Source organism: Grus americana, chromosome 5 (assembly GCF_028858705.1).
Source record: "Grus americana isolate bGruAme1 chromosome 5, bGruAme1.mat, whole genome shotgun sequence".
Taxonomy (NCBI): Eukaryota; Metazoa; Chordata; class Aves; order Gruiformes; family Gruidae; genus Grus; species Grus americana.
Window position 1 is genome coordinate 66,083,494 of NC_072856.1, and position 23,530 is coordinate 66,107,023.

General features: G+C 47.8%; 1 protein-coding gene across 4 annotated transcripts in view; it reads right to left on the reverse strand.

Moving 5' to 3' along the window:
- Positions 1–14,318, reverse strand: part of TMEM260 (transmembrane protein 260) — a 34,462-nt gene extending 20,144 nt beyond the window's left edge. For 2 of the 4 annotated variants that reach the window (XM_054827704.1, XM_054827702.1), the window contains exons 1-3: positions 14,161–14,318; positions 8,560–8,591; positions 7,664–7,815 (exon numbers count right to left, since the gene is read on the reverse strand). In XM_054827704.1, coding sequence (XP_054683679.1) covers positions 7,664–7,815; positions 8,560–8,591; positions 14,161–14,284 — 308 coding nt within the window. In that variant the 5' untranslated portion in view covers positions 14,285–14,318. Of the gene's footprint in view, positions 1–7,663; positions 7,816–8,559; positions 8,592–11,863; positions 13,602–14,160 lie in introns of those variants that run through there. The other 2 variants (XM_054827705.1, XM_054827706.1) reach the window with 2 other exon arrangements.
- Positions 14,319–23,530: the final 9,212 nt, after the last annotated feature.

Below are 23,530 nucleotides of genomic sequence, written 5' to 3' on the forward strand. Positions count from 1 at the left end.
TGGTATAAAGCTATATATGGATGGGAATTGGAATTTAATTAAAATTCGTTAAATGCAATCTGCAGTGCACTGGATTCATAAAGAAGAAAAGTAAGATAATCGGAACGTTTTATATTTGAAGCTGATGTATTAAACACTGGAAACACCTATCTGTACCTAGTGAAATAAGCGGATTATTTCTGCCTTCTGTTCCCTCCAAAACTTTACAGGTAGCAGATCTCAGCCTCACATCTTTTTTTTTTTTTTTTTTTAGTCAGTGGAATAAGAAAAAACTCTCTCACTTTCAAAAATCTCCACTAATAAACTGATTTTTTAAATTTTTTTTTTAAATTTCAGTCTCTCCCTGCATCTGCAGATGATGACCCTGACGTCGGTGGTTCCCTGTACAGGCTCCCAGTACATCACCAGCAACTTCTGCCTCTGCACTGCTGTGACTTTGCTTTGCAGCAGCAAAGATATATCCCTTCAATGTATTTTTAGTTCATGGTATAACAGAGTATTGCATTAAAGATTTAACATTTTGAATTTAACTTAAGAGGTTTCACTTGTTTAATTTATAAAAAAAAATTTTTTTTTGATGTAGGCTAAAAAGAATGGGACTTGACTCAACAACAAAGCTTTGCACAGATAAATTTTAGATGTGCACGTGCATTGCTGCTGAAATAGAAAAACTATTTAAAAATAAAACACAAATAAAAATCCAAACACGAGTTTAGGACCTAAGTAACAATAATTATCCTCCCAAAAAAACCCCCAGTCCCTCTGGGTTTGCCTGCCTCTTACTCACAAACACTCGATGGACAAAAGGCGGTTTCTCTTGCTCTCAGCGCTGAAGAGCCAGTGCAGGTACTACAGGGAATAGAAAACCAGATTTTATTCTTCCTCAAGGACCTGGAGATGAATAGCCACTTAAGCCCTGCCCGCAGCCTCCGCTCCCGGCGCCGGAGGAGGAGGTAGGAGAGCACGGCTTGGCTCGCCCAGCCCGGTCGAGTCTTCGTGGCCGCAAGGATAGAATAGAAACCGAGCAAACGGGCAGGACCACCATAAAAACCCACAACCCCCAGATGGGCACCGTGGTTATAACTGACTGCCATCACGCGCGTCAAACGGGGGTTTAGCATCACGCGACTTCAGCGCTCCCGCGGACCCGCAATGTCTCGGGGTGGGGGTGAGCAGGCAGCGCTCGATAGACCCCCGCATCCCGCTAGGGACTGCCACCACCCATTGACCCCTCTTAAAATTCTCCTATGGAAACACCACAAGTCGAAGAAGGGATGGCCCAGCCTGGTTAAGGACTATTGAGCTAGTGAGGATTTCGGCTAAGGGGAGCCGGTCTTTGCACCCTCTTGCACACGTCCTCCTGGACTGGATGCGTCCAGTAAGGACACCACGATGGATGCGTCCAGTGAGGACACCATCTCTGTAGGATCGCAGTGAGTCTCTGCCTGTCCCCTTGTTAAACGCAGGCCCACGGAGGTCACTAGCACGTGCAAGAAGCATCTTGCATGCCACCCCTCGGGTCCCGGGGCCGTGCCACCTCAGCTCCTCTCACCGGGAGGACCAAGCTGCCCCTGCGGTGGGGTGGCCCAGGCTGGTGGCAGGGACCTCGGTGGGTCCGGACACCAGGGATGGAAAGAGCCACCCCGCAAGGGCTTGGCAGGGGACCAAGGAACGGGACTTCCCGACCTCAAACCTCACACGCTCCTGGACAGCCGGCACCATGCCGGAGCAGAACCTGCCCGCCTGCAGCGGCCCCTTCCCAAGCAAGGTTGGTAATTAAATTCAACGTCCCCATGCCAAGCTATCCCAGAGCAGTTCGGTGAGTAGCACAACTCACAACAGATCGATAAAACGCAAGTACAGCTGCGCTACTTTAATAAATACCCCCCCACAGTCGCACCTCTCTAATAACGAGTTGTAAAAATCGTGCTTCCAGCCACTAAAAATGAGAACTTCTCTCCCAGTGTCTTTGCAAGCAGAAAGGGTATATTAGTTAGACCCATTATGTGATTCACAATCCCTAGAAAATAGGTACGCCTTTATCCGGGGCGCCTGTAATAACCCCTGCCTACTTCCGGCAGCCAAAAACCCCAACCCTCGGTAGGAACTGACTTTAGCTATTTAAATGTTTTATAAGTTTTTTTTTTTTTTTTGGTAATTGCAGAAACTTTTCCTAATCTGACATTTGTTAAAACCCCTTATTAGAAATTATGCATCCACAGGAGAAAAAAAAAAAAAAAAAAAAGAAGGGGGGGTGGGTGGGTGGTGGCGGTGGAAAGAATAAAATATAAAATAAAATAAAAATGAGCTGGCTTCACAATTACCAAGTCAGCCCATGCAGCCCTTCGCTATTGTACGGAGTGGCATAAACCCCCCCGGCGGCCTATCAGCTCCCTGGCAGGCAGGGGGCTGCGCTATTCAAAGCGAGAGATACAAGCTGCAGGGCAAAAACCTGGCAGCTCCCATCTGACCCCCCAATCCCCGGCTGGTGACAGCTCCAAGCTCCATGGCAAATTAGCCCTTCTCACATTACAATTGCAGGAGACAGATTCCATTAGCGGTATCTGAAATTGAGTGGAGAGCTGCTCCGTTATCAGACTTGACTCATAAGCGCCGCTATTAATCAGAGCTATGATAGCATTTATATATTTCAAGCTATCTGCCGCCGCTGTGATATTCCGCTACAAAGGGTTGATGGGACTTAGGGAAGGGAACAATGGAGCTTTCTGGGAAAAGCAGAGTAAATCAAGAAAGTCTGTGACTTCCGCACATTCTGAAGGGATTGCGGTTTACATAAATTTTCTCCCAATTGGAGATTGAGCTCTTCCTCATCTTACACATGGGATTTAGTTGTCACTCAATGGTAACAGCTGTGAAAAGGTGAAGCGGCCCACCGCTCAGAATATTGCCTCCGCTTTTAAAGCAATTAACCCATGAACAGGAGGATACCTGGTGATATCAAAGGGATTAGGCCAGGCAGTGCATTATTAACATTTCCTTGAACTAATTCTAACTCTGACTAGCTGTCAGAAAAGACTCTTCAGTCTTTAAAAAAAAAAAAAAAAAAGAGTTTTTTGCCCTGCTTTTTTTCCCTCCCTGCTTCAAAACGAAGTGGAGTTATTGCAGGCTAATATGCCTACTTTAGAGCAAAAGGCAAATGAACAGATTTGGTAATGTCTTCAAACAGACTGAACTCAGTGCTGGTTCATTATGGGGACAAGGGGGGGGAAAAATAAATATATATGTATATGAACATTAGTCAGAGGTCACGGTAGATATTCTTCTAAAAGCAAATTAATGCTTGAGTACCTTCCCTTCTTCTCCCCCTCCTAAAACTTCGTAACTGCTTGTTACTAAGCGTAGCTGCATTTGAAACAGCCAAGATCTTGGTGCTGTGCTACAACGGCGATAATCTATGATAATCTGTAATCTGGAAAAATACAAATATGCCCTGTAAGGAGATTCCGCCTTCCCCAAAGCCCAATATTTTAATTTCCCACGATGGTCGAGGGGGCACCGGCATGCCAGGCGGGAGCGCTCCTCTCTCATCCCTCCGTCTTCCCCAAACCATGCCCCAAAAAAAGGAGTCAAACCATCTGGGGATGACTCCCGCTCCACCAACGCCGCGTACCCGAGGGACACGGAGTATTTCCCCACTCGTCGCAGGCAGCAGACAACTTTTCCCAGCACCAATTAGTTTTAGGGGAGCATCGGCCATGAGGTCTCTCCGGGGAGGACCACGAAGGTGACCACCCTCCTGGTGCTCCAACACACCTGGTCCTTCTCAGAGACCTTCCCACGAGAGCTCCAGGACACACGGCACCGGAGCAAGAAACATCAGGGCCGTCAGGATGGTCAAGTGCCATTTCCAAAACACCTTGGTGATTTCAAAATGATCAAATTATTTTTGATGATTTCATTATAAAACATGCTTAACGCTCCTTTTTGGTGGTGGTGGGAGAAGAGTTGCCTCCAGTTTTCATATACATCCATAGTGTGCTGCTTGGAAGGTTTGGGAAGCAGGGAATACATATATACATATATTAATATATATATAAAAGTCCAAAACTTAGCATAATACCCAGAACTTCAAACCAAAGAGACGTGACCCGCTTAATTTAATGCAACATTTTCCCCCTTTTCAAAAACCCGTGTGCAACTCAGCCAGAATAAAACCGGCAAAAACTTACCGAAAGTACTTGGGCAATGACACCTTCTACTCTGCTACCACCCCTGCGATAAATTAACTTTGTATATTTAGATACAGCAAAGCGGCCAAGCTATGAAAGGTATACACGGGGAAAAAAAAATATGCACTTAAAGCAGGGAAAAGCATCCTATTTCTCTTTGCAACAGAGAATGCAAAGAATGCATCATCTGTGCAGAAAATGACACTTTGGCAATCATATTAGAAGAAGATAATTGGTTTACTTTGTAAACTTGCTATGCTTTGCCTCCCACAGTAAAACAAATAAAATAGTTGTTTAAAGAAACAATCCTATAGCCGCACTTGCTGCATCCTAAAAACATAAAGCAGCTCCCCCCTCTTTCAAAGCAAAGATGAATTATTTGCCTCAGTTACAAACAGTCTGAGAAAACTCTTTGTAAATACCATTTTACGATAATTACAAGCAATTTATTAAGACTGTGCAGAGGCGGGGGGGGAAACCCCTCATATTTGAGAACTGATTCAAAGGAGTAAAGCGCTCGTTCGGCGATAGTCTGGATTACTGACAAAAGGGCTTTCTGCATCAACGCGGGTCGACGTAACTTTGAACAATCTGGGCTTTAAAAAAAATAATAATTACATGAATAATATCATATAATATAATGAATAAACAAAGAAGACGATGGGGTTGCTTCCTATCGACCCCAGCAGTGCCTGCGCGGAGCATCCCTCCAGCCATCACCAGGCAGAGGAGAAATCTGTTTTAAGGAATAAATTCAATCCTAATCCCGCACACGCCGTAACATCCCAACCACCACCCAGCCGCGGAGGGAACCGCAACTCTTTCCTCCAGCAGTAAAAGAAATTGTCCCGACCCACTGAGGAATAAACTGAGGATATGCTTCTTAAATAAAAGGGGGGGGGATAAAAAAAAAAAGGGAGAGATTTACTGTACAGGGATGCTGGGAGGCACAGAAAAACCCCGCGAGGGTAAACAGCAACCCTGCCCGGCTGGTGGGGAGAAAAGAAAGGTTTTAGAGGTTAAGTTCAGGTCAGACGACAAATGAAATTGTAACAACCCAAGTGACATCGTATAATGTCTTCTTCCACTCGATCAATAGGGCAGCGTCAGCCCCATTACCATAGAGATGGCTTCCTCCCCGCAAAGGGTGGCTATTGTTTGAGCAGAGAGATTTGCCACTTGAACCGTGTTGCTCCCGAAGGATGTGTACTTCATCAATTATTTGTATTCCTAACATCTACATATTTTCATATTAACATCCACATTTCGTGCGGCATGAGGAAACGGCGCGCTTTTTTTTTTTTTTTTTTTTTATTTCCCCCTCTGGTACCTTGCGGGGGTCACCCCATCAGCTAAATTTTAATTAAACTACGAAAATGCGGGGGGATTTGATAGACCGGTTTAGATCCTTTGTGAGTGCGGACAAGCCCGGTTAAAACCAAAACACGCCGCCTTCGGATATCTACGGCTTTCACGCAGACGGTGCCAGTAAACACTTTCTGAAAGATTTTTTTTTGTTTTTAAGTAGATGGCAATAGAAAGAAAAAAAACTTTTTTTGCTAAATGAATGTCGGAAAAAAAGAAATCAGTTTTCAGGGGCTTAAAAGGAAAAATACAACACTGTCATTTGGAAATAAAACTGACTTACAATTCATTTCCAAAAAATCAATCGCTGCTAGGCTGAATAATTGATTCTGTCAGCGCCCTGTATCTATGAAATAATTTTCTATAAGTCCTAACAGTTTCTATGATCTCTCAGTTCCAGGTTTTCCATTCTTTCGTGCAAGTTTTAAATTTGACAGAAGCCACATCTTCCAAATCCAACAAAAAAATACATTAGACCTCTAGAAGTGTAAAAATAATTCCCAGATTTAGCCTGTCGTTTCTCTTCGGTATTCTTATTTCTCTAACACGATGATCACATCGTTTCATACACACAAAATGGGCACGTAAGGAACTGTCACGTTGGTGTTAAAATTAAAAAGCGGGGCAGATCTTCACAGTAACTGTAATAACGGGAATAACCGTAATAAAAAAAAAAAAAAAATCAGAACCCGATATTCAAAAGCTTTAGCAACTCCTTGCAGGAGTTTTTAATATAATCAAAACGAGTCGCGCTCTGACGCTGCGGCTGGCACTGTGCACGGGAGGGCAGCGCCACTTCCAGCTCCCCAAATACGTTGTAAAATACAGGATATTAAATTAAATACGTTGTAAAATACAGGATATTAAATTAAATAACGCCGACTTAATTACACGTATTACCCAACAGTAAAAGCAATCACTTTAAACGCCTATAGAAATATTTGGGCATTACTCGAGCGATTCCAGCAGGTGGGCTTTGAAGCCGATGCACTGCTACGTGAACGGCGACGTTGCAAAAAGCAACTCCTCTTCAGCAGAGGAAGATGCACCCGGACAGACGGACCCCGAAGTTTAAGTGAGCTCAGGGGTCTCGGGCTGTGCAGGATCTGTCCCCCCTGCCCCCCAATTTATTCCTGCTTTTATTTCTAGGTTGCTCTCGCTCTCTGAGAAGGTTTCCCCGAGGGGCGATGTGGCTCTGGGAACGGGTGGGAGAAAAGGGCTTTTGTCAAAATAATCTCGGTAAGGAAGCGTCCCGTCTCATCCCGAAACGCCCCGATATCATTTCAGATTTCCCTGTTTGCAACCTGCAAACGTGCCCTATTTTCCCTGCAAAAGAACATCAGAAATTGTTTGTACGGGTTGCGATAATCCTCTCAAATATGGGTCAGGCTGAGGTTAAGAGCAGCCACAACTTGCACATCAAAGACGAGCGGGGTTAACAAAACCCCCCCAACCACGTGCGCATCCCGATTGTTCCCTTTTCTCCCGACGTTAGCAGTCCGGAGAAAACGGATGGGCTCCAGCCGGTCCCATCCATCCGTGTGTGCGTGTCCCCCCCCGCCGCAGACAGCGGCACCTACGCCGGGGGCAGGCGGCCGGCACCGATGCTCGCCCTGGTCCTTGGGTACCACCGGCAGGCAACTGCCCATCCGCCTCCGCCGGGAGCTGCAATTAAACCAAGTTCACGGTTTCCCGATAGGTGAAGCTCATCCTGTTAATTTAAACAGACCATCTGCATCTTTCGAGAACGACAAACTTCATTAGTTCTGGTTAGTTAAACCGAGCGGTGATTTGTGATAATGAGCCTGAACAACCTGTCACGTCTGTGTAAGGGAAAGGGAGCACTTTTTATTATTACTATTATTATTATTATTTAACAGAAAGGGGAGGGGGGGGAGAAAAAGAAAAAAAAAAAAGAGGGACCTTTTGTGCAGGAAAGAAGGTCAAATTCAGATTAAACCGCTGTTAGGTTAATCAGAGGAACTAATTACAGCTGGGAAGGGAGGGGGGAACGCTGGTCCGAAGGCCAGAGGGGAACAGAGGGAACCTTCGGAAACATCCGGAGCCGACGGGGAAAAGCCCCGCCGGCATCACGCCAATGACTTTACCTGAAAACCGTGTAAAAAAGCAAAGAGGCGGCAGCTGCTCCCACCAAGCCGCAGAGGAGATTGACTCTGTAGGCGGGGGAGCCGACGGGCAGCAGCCCCGTCGCCAGTTTGGCCAGCAGCGTGAACAGGGGGTAGCCAGGAGGGTGGGCGACCTACGGACAGATCGATACGGGGTTGAAAAGGGGTGAAATTCTATGAAATCGAAAAGAGAGCAGCACGCCGGGGTCCAGCGGCAGGAGCCAGGGGGGTGTCTCCGAGCGGCGCCTCTCCCCGACCCATCCTTTAGTACCAATTTTTAACTCCGCAAATATTTTTCCTTAGTGGATTTGGCTCCATGCCTCGCCCATAATAATGAGGCGGCGAGAAAAGGAGGTGCCACCTTTCATTAGCGTGCCTTAAAGGGCTCCTTGTTTGGGTTCACAGTATATTAGGGTCATTCAAAAGGCTGTTTTTTCTTTTTTTTTTTTTTTTTTTTAAAAAAAGCAGCTTCTCAACTATTTTATTGGTTAGCAAGTTGAAAGACCACACTGCTATCGGATTACCACCGCGCTGACAGTCCTAAGGTCTTGCCTAAAGGGATCATGCACCATAATAAAGTTTATTAAATAATAAAACTTATTAAAATTGTTAACCCGATTTATTTTATTCTCCCCAGCTTATACAAAATTTGGGTTGATAATAAGCCAGCTACTGTATATACAGTAAAGGCTTTGCTTTATAATTTAGTTTAATTGGATTTAAAACTTGAAGTAAATTGTCGCGTGCTGTACTTATAAGTTAGTAAAAACTGTGGTTTGAAAATAAATTAATCTACTTTACTCCATGCTTAATTAAACTTCCTTAATTCCTAAAACTGTTAATGAGAGCATTGATTAAACAATAAAACTAATACTTACTCCAAGCTCATATGCGGCTGTGATCAGCTCCCCTGTGAAAAAATAATGTAAAACCAATAATTACTATTAGGAAATGACACTCCTCCAAAGTTTTCAAAATCCAAATGCTTGCATTGGGGTTTTGCATTAATTTGACTGGATAAAACTGTAAATCTGTAGAGATTTAACAGCATGAAATTTTCTAAGAATATTTTCTCCCTCTGATGTCATTGCACAAAATATCTTTTGTATGTTTTCGCGAGACTTTTATGAACAGATAAGTGAAAGTATAGGTAGGCTCGGGTAAAGAACGGCCCGAGATATTCAAAACGCAGACATTTGTGCATGCGTATTTTTAATTTAAAACCAATTGACTCAATAACTCTGAAACACTACAGCTTGCAACGCTTAAGCTGCATTGTCTCTTAAATAACCCCGTTATTTCTCATTAACCATCCCCCTCCCTGAGCTCTATAGTTTTAAAAGAGGGAAAACAGAATCATTGATCGTGCAAATCTGCATCCACGTATTTGGGAACGCTGCTCTCCCTTGATGCTAAAGCAATTCTTGCAGCATCTGCTCCGCAAGTAACTCTTTTACCTGCATCCAGCTGCCGCTCCCATTAGAAACACCGGTTAGATTTTGCGTTTCATTTGTATTTTACGCCAAGACAAATAACTGCCGCAAAAAGATCCACGTTAGCATCATAGTTAATAATACTTGACGTTTTTAGAGCACTTGACACTGAAGCATTTTGCAACGCTCCCGAATGGCGTACATTAAATACGTTCAATAGGCACAACGCATTCAGGGATGAAGGGCACAACCAAGGGGCGACAAAATGAAGAATCACGGCTGGTTTTCCTTCTTTCCCTCAAATTTTGTGATCCAGTTTTGCAGAGCTTGGTCTTACTGGTCCTGCTAATTTTGCAAGTGCCAAGGTCACGGTGGCTTTGTCCCATCGTTAGACGGTAAAGACGCAAAACGAAGGGCGCTGCTGGCTTTAAACGCTAAATTAACAGTATTTTAAATTTCTGCTCATTATTACGCCCTTACCACCCAACGCAAAGGAGGAGGATTGTACAAACGGCACCTTTAAATATGGACATTACAGTCAACAACAGATTTTAAAAGGAAGATGCAAGGCAACCCGCCACTGGTGCTGGCAACTGCTGTAAAATCACAGCTATCGCGACGCCTGGGGACAGCCCTGCGGCTTTCTGCACAAAAACCCCTCTCAGATGGGGATTTTACCGCACTTGCAAATGCTGGCTACTTTTATTGCTACTCTATTTTAGGAAAGTTTCAACCCACTGCAAGACGGCCCCAAAAAAAAAAAAAGCGGATGCAATGGGAAAACTACGTATCCCGAGCTGAGCCCGCTGGCAGTCGGCAGCTCCGATGTTTCAGGGGCACAGCGAGGCTGGGAAGCAATCGACCCTCCCTGCACGCAGCAAAAGATGATGCTAATAAAGGAATCCCTAAATTCGGCGTCGCGGGGGTTCCCCAGCACATGCTGCTCTGCGCAGCGGCTAACGGTGGACGTCCATCGCCCTTCGTGGGGATGCTGGTCCTGAGCCAGACATGGCTCCACCTTCGTTAAAGTCCTTCTGGGATACAGCAATACGTGCATCTACACCGGCTAAAGATTAAGATTAAGTTCACGCACGTTGCTGTGATATTGGTTCATATCATGGGCAAGAAGAACCCCAAAGCAATAGACATAAACCAACCAGCAAGCTGGAAAAAAAAAAAAAAAAAAGAATAAAATACTGGTGGATGCCATCGCCAAGCTTTGAAAGCCAACAGCACAGCTTTGCCTCGTAAGAATTAAGGTGAAAAAAAAAAAAAAAAGAAAACTTGCAAAAATAAACTCCCAGGCTGCAGGCTCGTTGACTTCCACTTCCACTGGGAAAACCAAAACGCGCACCTACACCCGACACTTCAGACAGGTTAATTCTCCATCTCCCACCCACGTGCCTGGGCCCCACTTACGGTCTCCCTGGGCTTTACGAGCGAAGATACGGGCTGTGTAAGTGCAGAGTACTGCTACTAAATGGCGAAACACACCCAGGAACACTACAGCATCCCCGTTTTGCCACAAACGTGATGTCAATGTATTTCTCGTGGGAGAAAATGACCTGCGGCACCTTCAGCCGCCGGCTCAACTTGAAGAGTTTATTCCCGCGTAATCATGGTGTAAATACGTTTCTGACCGTCCGGTTCGACTGCCCAATAAAGGGGTTCAGGCAACGGGCCCCACGCTGCCTGAAAATGGGTTTATCCCCAGCAAGGTTGGGAGCTGATGTCCGAAACGTCAGAGGGAAGGTTTGAGTTGTGGGGTTTGGGTTTTTTTTTTCTTTTAACTTGAGTTTATTTGATCCCTTTTTAAGCTGTTTTACCATCTCCGGATGTTTCCGAATTAGCTCTACAATTCATTCTCTCCTTTCTTTATTATAACACTAAGTAACACGAGAAAGCTGCCAATGAAAATACCTATTGCCTTTTACATTTTAGGATTACCGCAAACTTCAGGAACAATTAAAAATATACCGATAGCTTAAAAAAAAAAATATATAATAATAGGCTCCCTGCCTGAAAGCAGATACAGCAAATCCTTAAGCACCTCTTTACTCACACAAGTAGCTTCAGTGCTTTTGACGGCACAAGTTTGAGCCCCGTGCTCAGGAACGGGCAATTTAATCGCCTCGAGCGGGGATGTGCAGAGACCTTCGAGGGGACTCCGGCCAGGTGGCAGCGCTGGAGCATCCCACGGGCCACAAAAAAACCAGGGGAATAACCCAAAAAGTCTTACGGCAACGCGCTGGAGTGGCTGCCAGCTGGGAGAGGCACGAGAGGACAGCGGGGACGAGCCCATCTCTGTTCAGCTCCAGTAAGCACGTGCAATTCAGGCAGCAGATTTAGAAGAAAATGCAAAAAAAATTAAAATAAAATAAGGGGACATGGGGAGTGAGGTTGCGGGCTAGCTGGGGGACACCGTGCCAAGAGATTTCCTCTAATATAAATTCCCTCTAAGGCGGTTAAAGCCCCAGTCCCGGGGCACCTCTCTGCTGTGCCCCTGTTCGCAGCACACACGCAGTTAGCGTCCTTGACACCTCTGACAAAAGTCATTAGCAGAGAAGTGATGCACGCTGCACGTATATACACATATTTCTATACGCACAGCAGCTGCGCTAGGAAGAACCAGGATGCCTTCGGAAATTAGGGAAAGAGCAATCCCCCCCCCCGCCTCCAAAATGGGATGAAATAACTGCGATAACCCGGGGGAAGCAGGGTGAAGCCCACGGCTGCTCGCTCTACCTACCGGGATAATTCACATCAAGCAAGGAACGAATCCCAGCATCGATCCGTCACCTCATCGGGAGAGCCCGCATCCCGCTTTGTAAAGGGTGCTAATGGTTATTTGCATCCCAGAGGCGAAACTCAAGCTCGAGCACAATTAAAAACCAGGTTCCCGAGGCTTCGCGCAGCACGAACAGCTCAGAGCGCAGGCACCCTGCGTACGTACAGACACGCGTTTCCCATCAGGGAGCACTTTAAAAGACAAAATGGTAACAACTGTAAATATGTCGATGATCACGTATTAACTGATACAACCAGAAGGAGCAAAGCCGGCCCCTTTCACAAACTTGGGAGCGAAAGCAAAAGCCACGAGGGACAACACAGCGGCCAGCCTGGCCAAGGCACGCCTCGTCCGAAGCGTGGGATGCACGCTCTACGGAGAAGGGATTTAAAAAGAAATTCTTTTAATACAGCTCTGACAACAGGGTGCCTCTGATCCAAACATGGGAACGGGGAAAACGGACAACGCAAGGTTGCGCCAGTGCCCATCTCCACGGCAAAATCCCTGCTCTGAGAGCCGGTTAACGAGGATGAGCTTGGTGTAATGAAAACGCAGCTCCGTCCCGTTGTCTTTAAATCAAGTAACCCTCACTTGAATCCCCGCTCACCTTTACATTTGCGTGTGAAGAACACACGCTGCCTTAAACCCCACGAGACAAAACCAGCCTGCTTTCACCAAGCAGCACTGTCTTTCACGTAACTTTAAACGATAAATAACAGCAAATTTCAAAGAACTGTAGTTAAAACGTATCTCTCCACACATACTGCAGCTGTAAAACATAAGTACCCATTAAAAGCCCGTTTATTTCTAGGAAATGTTATAACCAGCGATGGCCAAGAGGCACAGAGTTAAACAGACCCACTCAACGCTCTTCTGGGATACGAAAGAGGAAAATATTCTGGGTACCTACTCCATCAAAATAAAATCAAACCGTTCCCAAGAAAATCCAAGCCCTCCCACCCCCAAATCACAGCTGCACACTACAGAAGGAAGGCGCTTTTAAAGCGAGACCAGACTAAACCGGCAAAACCACAGAAGGACCAAACAGGAGAATTTTGTCCCATCTGGTGGGATCGGCAGCACGGAACACAAAACATCGGACAGTTTGTCCCTTCCAGGCAGGCAGATCCAGAGATTTCACTGCTGCACTGGCTGCGGCTCCACGTGCCAGAGAAAGTGATACCACATCTGGCAGGACAGCACATCTGCCTTCTGACACCACCAGCTGTCCCCAGGGCTCCTGACTAAATCCTTCGCTGAAAGGCTCGGAGAGGCGGGGGGAGAGGGCTCAGCACCGGGTGGCCAGAGGGCACCAGCCCCACGGGGTGAGCACACTGCACCGACCCCAAGGGGATGAGCCCCCCAAGGCGTGACAGCGATGCACCAGGCTCGGTGGGACGAGCACCCCATGGGTGGGGACGGCCACGGCCCAGCTCTGGGGGTCTGCGGTCCAACACAGGGTGTGATGCACCCACCTGTGGGGTGCGGGCCCCCGTGGGGAGGTCACAATGCACCAACCCCAGTGGGGTGAGCAACTGAAATGCGCCGGCTCCTACAGGGCAAGCGACCCTGCGGGGTGACAGTGACCCTATGGCATGACAGCGATGCACCAGCCCCTGTGGGGTGACAGCAACCCTATGGGGTGACAGAAAACCCATGGGGTGATGGCAATGCACCAGCCCCTACGGGGTGACAGGGACCCTACGGGGTGACAGGGACCCTACGGGGTGACAGGGACGCACCAGCCCCTATGGGGTGACAGCAACCCTATGGGGTGATGGCAATGCACCAGCCCCTATGGGGTGACAGGGACCCTACAGGGTGACAACAGTGCACCAGCCCCTATGGGGTGACGGGGACCCTATGGGGTGACAGCAATGCACCAGCCCTTATGGGGTGACGGAGACCCTACGGGGTGACAGCAACGCACCAGCTCCTATGGGGTGACGGGGACCCTATGGGGTGACAGCAATGCACCAGCCCCTATGGGGGCACGCACCCCATACGATGATGCAACCCTATGGGGCGCAATGCACCAGCCCCCATAGGATGAGCGTCCCTATACAGTAACTGCGATGCACCAGCCCCTAAGGGCTCAGCCCCCCCCTCGAAGGGTGACCGCGATGCACCAGCCCCTACGGGCCGAGCGTCCCTATGCCGCCACCTCCCCGCTGGGGCGACCCCACGCCCCGGCCCCACGGGATGCCCCGCCGCCCCTCTCCCGCTCACGGGCGGGCTGGCGGCGCTGGGTACGTTACCCGCATCCCCGCCGGGCAGGGCGGGCGGCAGCGTGGCCGTGTAGAGAGCCGCCACGGCAGCGCCCAGCGCCCCGGCAGCACCGCCCGCCCCGGCCCCGGCGCCGGCCCGAGCCCCCGCGCTCATGTGCGCCGCTGCGCCCGCGCCTTCCGGGTTCGGCCTCGCGGGGCGGGCGGACCGTGCCACTCCACCGCCCCGCAGGGGGGGAAGAAGCCCCGCCCCGCCCACCTTCCTGCTCCCCTCGGGTCTCCTCCCCGGAGCGTCCGGCATCAGCGGCGCTCGGATAGGGAACAGACATCGGCTGCGGGCCCTCTGGGGCGATTCAGTGCGGCCTCCCGCCTTTTTCCTCAGCTCTCCCCCCGCCGGAGGAGTTGGTACAGCCATAGAGGGCGGGGCGGAGGAGCGCCCCTCAGTGAGGGCGGCAGGGCGGGACCACCGCGCGGGGGGGGCGGGGCGAAACCACCACGGAGCGGCGGGGGGGGGAACAGGGGTCCGCGGCCTTCCGCGCCCCCCCGCGGTCGCCCCCTCAGCGGGCCCTGCTCCGCGGCCTCCCGGTACCGGCCCGTTCGTGGCCGAGCAGGACCCCGGCGGGCCGGGCGCGCTGAGGAGGGGGCACGGCGGGGTTTGCCCACGGTGACGGTGCCTCAGTGCCCATGACCCGGACCCGGACCCGGACCCGGGCCGCCCCGAGGGCTCCTGAACCCCCAACTTTGAAATGTATTTTAACTACCGTGCTCCCAGCCTGGCTCAGCGGCTTCTGCCCGCTCTCGGCCACCACAGGCCCAGGCCAGCGGCTCCTCTTGTGCTGCTGGAGCTGGAGCCGGCGGGGCGGTGCGAGGCCCAGCCCCAGGCCGCAGGGCCCAGGCCGTGGCCTGCCTCCACGTACAGGTGTGCAGGACGCAGGTAATAAAGATTTATGGCCTGAGCAGGGTTACGCGAGACACCGGTGAAGGGAAGGATTGAAGGTGTCAGCGTATAGAATATTAAAAGCAGCGATTCCCGCTGCGGGAGTAGTTAAGGAAGGCAAATAGCATCTTGAGACTTACCGATAGAAGACTAAAACACATCCATAGAAATCATTATCGGATTGTACAAAAGAGCGGTGAGGCCATACCTGGAGAATTGAGACAGATTAAAGAGAGGCTTTTGAATACAAATGGAAAAGGTATAAAAGAGGGTAACTAGGATAATAAACAGCCTTATGGATTAGATCTAAGTGGAGACGTTAGAAAATTAGGTTTGTGTTTATTAAAAAAAAAGCAGGGTTAAGGATTGACATGACTGGAAAACTGTGCATCCTGTTCTGGGGACTGCAGAAGCTGGTGCTGAAGGACCCCGTATGAAACAGCCGGCACAAAAACCCCGAAAGGGCACAAGCCAAAACCGAGAAAGGTATTAAGGGAATTTAGGGACGGTCTTTTTACACACTCTGGCAAAAGAAGCTGAAGTTATGACCCGCTCAGAAGTTCATCGGGTTGCCTGAAGGGACTGGTGCGTGAGAGTATAAACGCCGGTTGAGCGGTGGCTAGGCCCCTGTGGCTGCCTTCCATCCAGAAGGCAACCCCTTGGCTCTGTGGTGATCAAGTGAGCTTCAACATACTCAACTCGTTGGCAGGTTTCTGCCGTCGTTGGCTGAGGTTCATCGGGGAGAAAAAAAAGATACGTTGCAATCCTCCGCCAGCCATTGTCACTGTGGTAGTGAGAGGGGTCATTGTTCCCGCACCCGTTGGGGCTGCTAAAATGTAATTTTAGCAGCAAAGTGCGCAGTCTGTGTGTGAATGCAGGCTGGTGGCGAGGCTCTTTATCCGAAGCGTGGCTTTTTTCTTTGCAGTATTTTTCTTTCTTTGTATTTAACTTGGAAAAGGCATCCAAAGACAAATGTTAACCATGACTGATTACAATTATATTGATGGGGGCGGTAGCAATTTAAAGGCAAATATCGAAATGTGGAAGAATGGCTGGTAATAATATGGTAGGGACAAACTATTCTTTAATTGTCCTGCAAGTTGTTTTATATCTTTGTCATGCAGAAACTGGAACTTTTAGGGTGCCAGTGACAAAGTACTTTGCTGTAATATGGTAGGGCAGGCTCACAACAGCCTTTATCTTATTGAATAACTACCACTGTTTCAAAGGCCAGGATTACAAACGCACTTTATGTCGGCACAAACGCTTTGGAGAGTGCATTTACATGTTTCTTCTGTAAGCAGAAATCTATTAATTCATGAGATTTGACTCCCCCTTCGTCACCAGGCATGACCCAGGGGTCCGACCAAAACAAGAAGGACATGCACACCCTCTTTGTTTTTGTCAGAGCCAGGCAGATATTTTTCGACTCTTTTCATTTGTAATCTGGAAGTTTTGAGTTGTCCAAACCCAAGTTAGATTCACCTCGCCGCAGAGCAGCCCAGCGACCCTCCGGGCTTTCTCAAAGCCTTGAGGATGGGCTCAACAGCAATAATAAAAAAGTATTGCTTAGAAAAAAACCCAGCACACTAGGGTAAGTGGAAAGCTTTTGAAAGATGGCCTTGTGCTACACATATTGATTTATTAAAAATATATCCCTGGAACTTGTAGCACGAGAGCATACTCTAGTGGCAACCGAGCAAAGAAAGTGCTCATGGTTTGTGCAGTGTCTTGATGTGAGACACCTCCCACCTTTTCACGGGGGGCTTATTCTCTCCTATCTCCTCCTGCTTCATGCTTTGCGCTCAGCCTGACAGGAAATACCCAAGGCAGGCAGAGAAAATAAACAGGAACTTCTAAAGTAATTTTAAAAACACAGCTTGAGAACTTATCTCCCCAAAATGGCTGTGTACTTAGAGAGTTGTCTTTTTACCAGGCTCTGTTGCAGATTTTCTCCTGAGAGACACAGTTTAGAGGAGGCAGGAGATAGGAAAAGGGAGAATAATACTTAAAGCAAATTCTGTTCACCCATGGCAGTGTCATTACAAACTTGAATGAGCACAGTTATTGCAAATAAATAAAAACAATAGACCAGAACCAGTTTTACATAAGAAAATAGTGAAATACTGTTCAATTAGTCCTAAGCTTTAGTTAAACCTTTTCTTTTGCCCATCAGGTGATAAGGTTAATACAGAAAGCACTCAACTGCTGTACTTGTGTAACAACAGTCAGCATCCATTTAATGAACTTACGTGTATACACATTTAGCAAAGCTTCAATATTGTCAGCGCTGGACTGGCGCAGAATTTTAATGGCAAAGTAGCCAGCCTGGTCTTCATCGTAAACAATATCCCCATGTAAGGAAAGCAGGTCCTCATGGGGACCATTAACAATACAAATAAGCACTGCTTCTATATTTAAACAAGCAGTTTGGCAGTATTTCCACTGACGACGTATGCCTGCCTGCAAAGCACGAAAAGGAAGATTACGCTACTTTTATTTGTTCTTAAGTGGCTTGAATAAGCTGCATTTTATGACTTCTTGGGGTTTTTTTCAGGGGGGAGGAAGACCAGGCTCGTATCCCACATTTACAGCAACATGACTGCAGTAGCTAGACATGGTGCGGAGGGAACGTCCTAGTGGAATAAAGCAGAATAAACGGGCATGCAAAGCTGGGCAGAGGTGAGAAACCCAAATCAGTGTGTGCAGTGGGAGGAACGTGGCTGTAACCAGGTCTGCTGGCCGGGCTATCCGCACAGCATGGCCGCTAGCGTCATGCTGGCTGTCACCTGGCATGGGGAAGGGGACCCAGGGTGGCTGGGAGAATCTGGGGGCTCACATCCACGGGATGGTGGTTCCACCACTCGCAGGACAGCTTGTTCATTATTTCAAAAATCAGTTTCATTTTCTTCCCCAAATAAGAAAATAGACCAAACTAATTTCCTCATGCAGCTCTTATTTCCCATGATTTTGCAACTTTGTAAGACAGGCTTTATTGTCTTGCAGAAGACCTCCAGTCCCTGCCTCTACCCGTCTTAGCGACCTTCCAGCTGATTTTCTGACACACTGGGCAGTCACAGATCCCATTTGTCTCAGCTGGTTTTCCCAGAACTCTGACAATCAGCTCTATGTTTTGACACCTGATTTCCTTAAACTAATATTATTTATTTATCTGCATGCCTTACTGGCAGACTCAGGTCTGGTGTCTGAGCTGCACAGTGACTCCACAATCGTGATAGAGACCATCTTACGAGTGCAGCTGAAGCACCACATGAGGGCCCTGCTCCCTTCATCCCCAGACCACTGAATTACTCTGTGATAAGTATTTGCAAGAAGGGAACACCTTTTACCACTGCAAAACACATTTAAATGCTTTTCATCCTTCTTTTAATTACAGATGTAGGACATCAATTGTCATCTTGTGCCTCGGTGAAACGCCCAAACACAACATGTAGCTGAAGACATGCAACAGCAGATGGTGCTTCAGGGATCTCCAGTGGTTCAAACTCTCCTTTTGTCACCTGTGTTCACAGTTCCAGTAAAACTCATCAAATAACTCATTTAGGTAAGAATTTTTTACATTACATCCAGTCCTCTCTGTTTCATTCCTATTTATTAAGCTACAATCAGGTTATATCAGCCAAGGGTCATGCTCAGAGAACTTGAGGAAAGCATGAGTGTGAGGCAGGAGAAGAATTGCACCCTCCAGAATCACTGGCCTTACTTGGGTTTACCAGTGCCTCCTTACCTGGGCCTGCCATATCTTCATTGTGTTCTTGCATTGAAGAAATCCCCGATGCTGCTACTGGTGGTTAAGCAACCACAGGTTGTCTTTTAATCTAGTCAGAAATTGATGGAGCTCCAGAGGCAGTTCAAAACCGTGTGTTCTCCCATAAGGTCGTTGTATTAGTCTCATCATGCTAAGGTTATAGTAGGAACCTTTTCTCCTCCAATCTATTCTGCGGAGTGCGGAAATGAGGTTACTGGCCAGGACTGTGATGTGTTGATATATGGACAAAATTAACTTGTGAAAATGCTGAATGACAGCAGGAAGGGACTCCTGTTTTCCCCACATACAAGCAGCCCTGCTGAGGTGAGGTGTGTCAGCATGCAGAACATGCCATTTCTGGGATAGTTCCCGTTACCTGGAGACCTCTAATGTAATAAATCCAAATTTTGAAGGAGAGAGGGCTGAAGGGTTAGCCCAGGGGCAGGATTTTGAGTTTGTTAGGCTGAGTGAACTGGTTTGCATTTCTTAGGCTGACTTGGGGCAGATCTGTGGCTCAGCCCTCTTAGTCCTTGCTCCAGTGGGTGTCAGTCCTAGAGATGGTATTTTTATTACACAGGAGCAAAACAATAATTTCTCTCTTACATTCTCAGTAATGGCTGAACCACTTAAGCATAAATCTCCCATAAAATTCAGGCTGGGACAGTGAGATTCTCCATTGCTTGAAAAAACAAGCTTTTGCCAAACCTCACCCGTGTTTCCTTCAGTATGCTGGTGGCTGAGAGGACTATGTCTGAGCTGAGCAGATGGACCTCTGCCCTCTGTACGTGCTCTACCAAGCAAAGATCCTGAACATGCTCCGTCCACTTGTTTCAGGGTCTGTACAGCTCCTGCAGTTGTTCTCCTTAGAGGTCAGGAAGCACAAAACCAGAATCAAGGTATTTTGGCTCCATCTCCATTTCCTGTAGAAGGCCAGGCTAGGAAACAGATTAAATGGATTATATTAAATCCAGATTAAATCCTGGCGTATACCCAGGCCTGACTTGCCCATTTTCATTGCCAGTTGCTCAGTGCCCATGTGGCCAGAGCACAAGCAGTCCCTGTTCAAGCTCGCTGCCTTGTGGAAGATGTCATCGGAAGGACCCCAAATTCAATTTATCTGCTGGACCGCAGCTGTGGGATGGCACCACAAGGAGCAGGGGCCCAACACCAAAAGACCAGATGAGGAAAGCACACTCTGCCCAAGCTGTCTACATCACAAGTAAGGGCACATCTGAGCATGTATTAAAACACAGCCCAAACCCAGATCTCCTCTCCAAGCTTGCTTTATGCTTGCATCTAAACATCAGCTGGTAACCTTATAGGATGGCCATGAGGTGATCTGGGGAATGGGCCTAGGTTCAAATACAACCTAGATCACAGGTGCTGTCAGAGCTTTTCCTGCTGAGGCTGAAGCAGTGGGACACACCAATTTCTGTATGTCAGACTCTCAAGAGTTAGAAAGCACCAGCACAAAACTTCAGTATGCCCCTCTAGGGCATGAAGGTTACAACAACCTTTACCCAAATGCCTGTGGTTGGGTTTTGTTATTTTTTTCCACAAGTCACGCCTCATTCAATACCTAAAATGGATAGTGATGTGGAAATAAATCAGGGACCATTTTCATAATCAAGAGGAGGTGATGAAGATGCTGGAGGATCTAAGGTGGCTGCGACAAGGGGCTGCAGACTGTGCAAATGAACGGGGGACCAAAGGCAGAGTCCCAGTAAATTGTCGCGAGTGAGGCTTTCCAGGGATGGAAGCGGGACAGTTGGACTAGTCCCATTGAGACAGAAAAATTCCAGTCTGGCACTGCCTAATCATGGATTTGAAGTAGAGTGACCTTGCCCTGAGCATCTATTTAACACCAAATAGCTGTTGACAATCACACGAAAACAACAATTTGACATAAAGCAAGAGACCGAGGTCTTTGCAGAATATAACATTTTCTAAAACTGTTATTTCAAGTGTGGATAAAAAAAATCAATGCGTACCTGGGGCAGTTCTTGAGACATTCGAAACCTTCATGTACAGTAAGTGAAGGGGAACAGCTTCTACAGCCTCCTCCCTTCTCTTGCATGTAAGAGCCCAGGAGAGGGTGACTACAGTGTTGCGTGGTCAGTAGTCACTACGAAGTCTGCTTTTATGTTAGTATGCCTGATTTTGCCACTGCTTATACTTCACAAGCCTCAGACTTCTCCACTTTCTGTGACCTGGTATTTTCAGGCTCCTCACAAGCCAAAATAAGAAAAATGCATCTCATTTTTCAAAGGCCAGAACTGCTGGTGCAGAAAATAGCTAAGTGCTAGGGACTGAGCTCTGCTTCTGCCTTCATCCCTCACTGCCTTCAGCTGATTTACTCCCCATTTGGTGTAACCGAAAGCAGAATTTACCTCTTGCTGTTTTTCGATGGCATTAAGGCCTTTAAAGAAAATCCCACAAAAAGATTTAGGCACAAACAAAATCTCCTGCTTTCCACAAATCTATCTGAACTTACACTGCGAAAGGAAACGCAGAGGAACCGAAGCCTTTTGCAGGGGATGGGAGACTCTCTAGCAGGGGCAGCTGTGCATATATTTACACATGATATTAGCAGGAAAAAAAAGACAAAATGGGTGCATCGTGACCCAAGGTGGTCCAAATGTCCTGCGCTATCATTACTGCTGGGGTCAAAGGTGTTGCCAGTTGGTGACTTGATAAGCATGATGAGCTAATGAGCGACAGCTTAATCAGCACAGATAATTCTTCTGCAATATATGAGATAATTACACCCTTTTTTTCTGATTTTTAGGAACCTTGTGGATTTTTTCACTCATAAATATGAGATAATGCTGTGCAACTTGACCTTCCCAAACAAAGCTTTTGCAGAAAGCAGTGTAATATCCACTGGTTGTTCATGAATATAGCTATCGGCTTATCTAGGCTGGATTTTTGTCCATTGCAGCTGACCAACTGGAAAGAACACCAGGAAAACTGCAAGAAAAACCTTTAAAATTCATTTAATTTTTTATATGCATGGATAAAACCCATCAGGTTCTGAGTTCAGGGAGTTGTTTCTGTTATTTTCTGGGAGACACCAAGGGTGGGATGGGGACATCTGCGGAGGTCTCATCTTTCATCTTCCCAGACAGGACCCAGCTCTGCAGCACTTCTGGGAAAGGAAGCTGTCCGCTAAACGCCATAAGCCTTGTATAACCCATCCCTTCACCTGGCACTTCCTTCCCCTGCCCTGGCCAAAATCACACCTCTGAGAGGCTGCCAGTAGGGTCTCCTGAAACAGCCCTTCTGCCTAGAGGCTGGAGACGAAGAGGCGCCGTTCAGACAGCCCCTCCGTGTTAAAAAAAGGCCACAGCAGAGCAGGAGGAGGGCAGGACAGTCTGCGGACTCCAGGGTGGTTGCCTTGAACCACCGCATTAGTCCTGCGCTCCAGACAAGATGTGTCAGAAGTCCAGATTGGAGGGTGGGGGATATCCTGTCTCCCACCTCCTTTGGCTCGCTTGAATTTCTCCCATCTTGGGCCGACTGGAATTAAAATAAAGAGTCAGGACTGCGTGCTGCCAAATTCCCTCGGTTGCGGTCAGATAGGAACGGCTGCCCATCTCCGCCCCTCGCTCATTTGTTTGTGCCTGTAATAACTGGATTTCCCAGCTGGTCTTCCAGCCCAGAACCTGCTTAACTCCAGTGAGCAAACACGAGTAGGGGAATTCGGTCCAAGCAGGCAGGTGCAGTGGCTGGATAGCTTGTGGATTTCCCTTCTGCCGCAAAACAACAGTTACTGCACATATGTTGCAGAGATAAGCATTGTTTGCCATCGGTAGAGGAAAAGCCAGAGGCTCGCTGCAATTTGGGAATCTTGCTGTCAAAGAGATGCAGGAGCGGAAGGTGCGTGTGAAAATAAGGGAGGATGCTCTCTCAGCAGCCGAGGAATAAGGACCAAGCATTTTGGCTTCGACTTCTTGCAAACAGGGAGTGCATCTGCCCCAGAGATAGCGAGTGCGGAGTTACATCTGTGTCCAGCACTGATGAGAGCATTTCTGGAGTGTTAGGCTCAGGTTAGGCTTCCCAAGGAGACTTGTTAAAACATAGGAGAGGTCTAAAAATTGCTGTAAGCACCAATAGGGGTGCAAAAAACCCCTTCGCAGTTCCACCTAGCAATCTACAGCTTAGCAGGGAGGAGGGTAGGCGGTAACTTGACCGTGGTCTGTAAGTACCCCATGAGGAGAAGATTTCTGACACTGGAAGGCTGATTAATTGAGCAGACAAAGACAAAGTGGGCCTGAAGTGCTAAAAGCTGCAATTAGATAAACTACACCTAGAAGTAAGGTGAGCAGTCCTGAGTGAAGGGAATTAAACGCTGGAGAAATTTGCCTGGGGTGGCAGGTCCTAGTTCATTCCTCTGCGTGGTGATGCCCACGCACCCCGCTTTCTCCTCTTGATGTTCCCTGTTTCTTTTTTAGCTCCCCTTTGTCTTTTCCAGGGAATGCAGGGGACGTTAAGGCTTGAGATGACTTAAATATCCCTCAAACTATGCGTGGAGACAGACACCATAACAAACAGCCTAACAGAAGGTCCAGGCGAGTGGGGTTCACTGTTTACCCACCGGGATACCCCAATTCCCAGACCAGCCGGGAAGAGTTGGCTTTCCACTAAAACATTTGCTTTAGGGATGGAGACTACAGATTTCTTCCCCTGTCCCATGC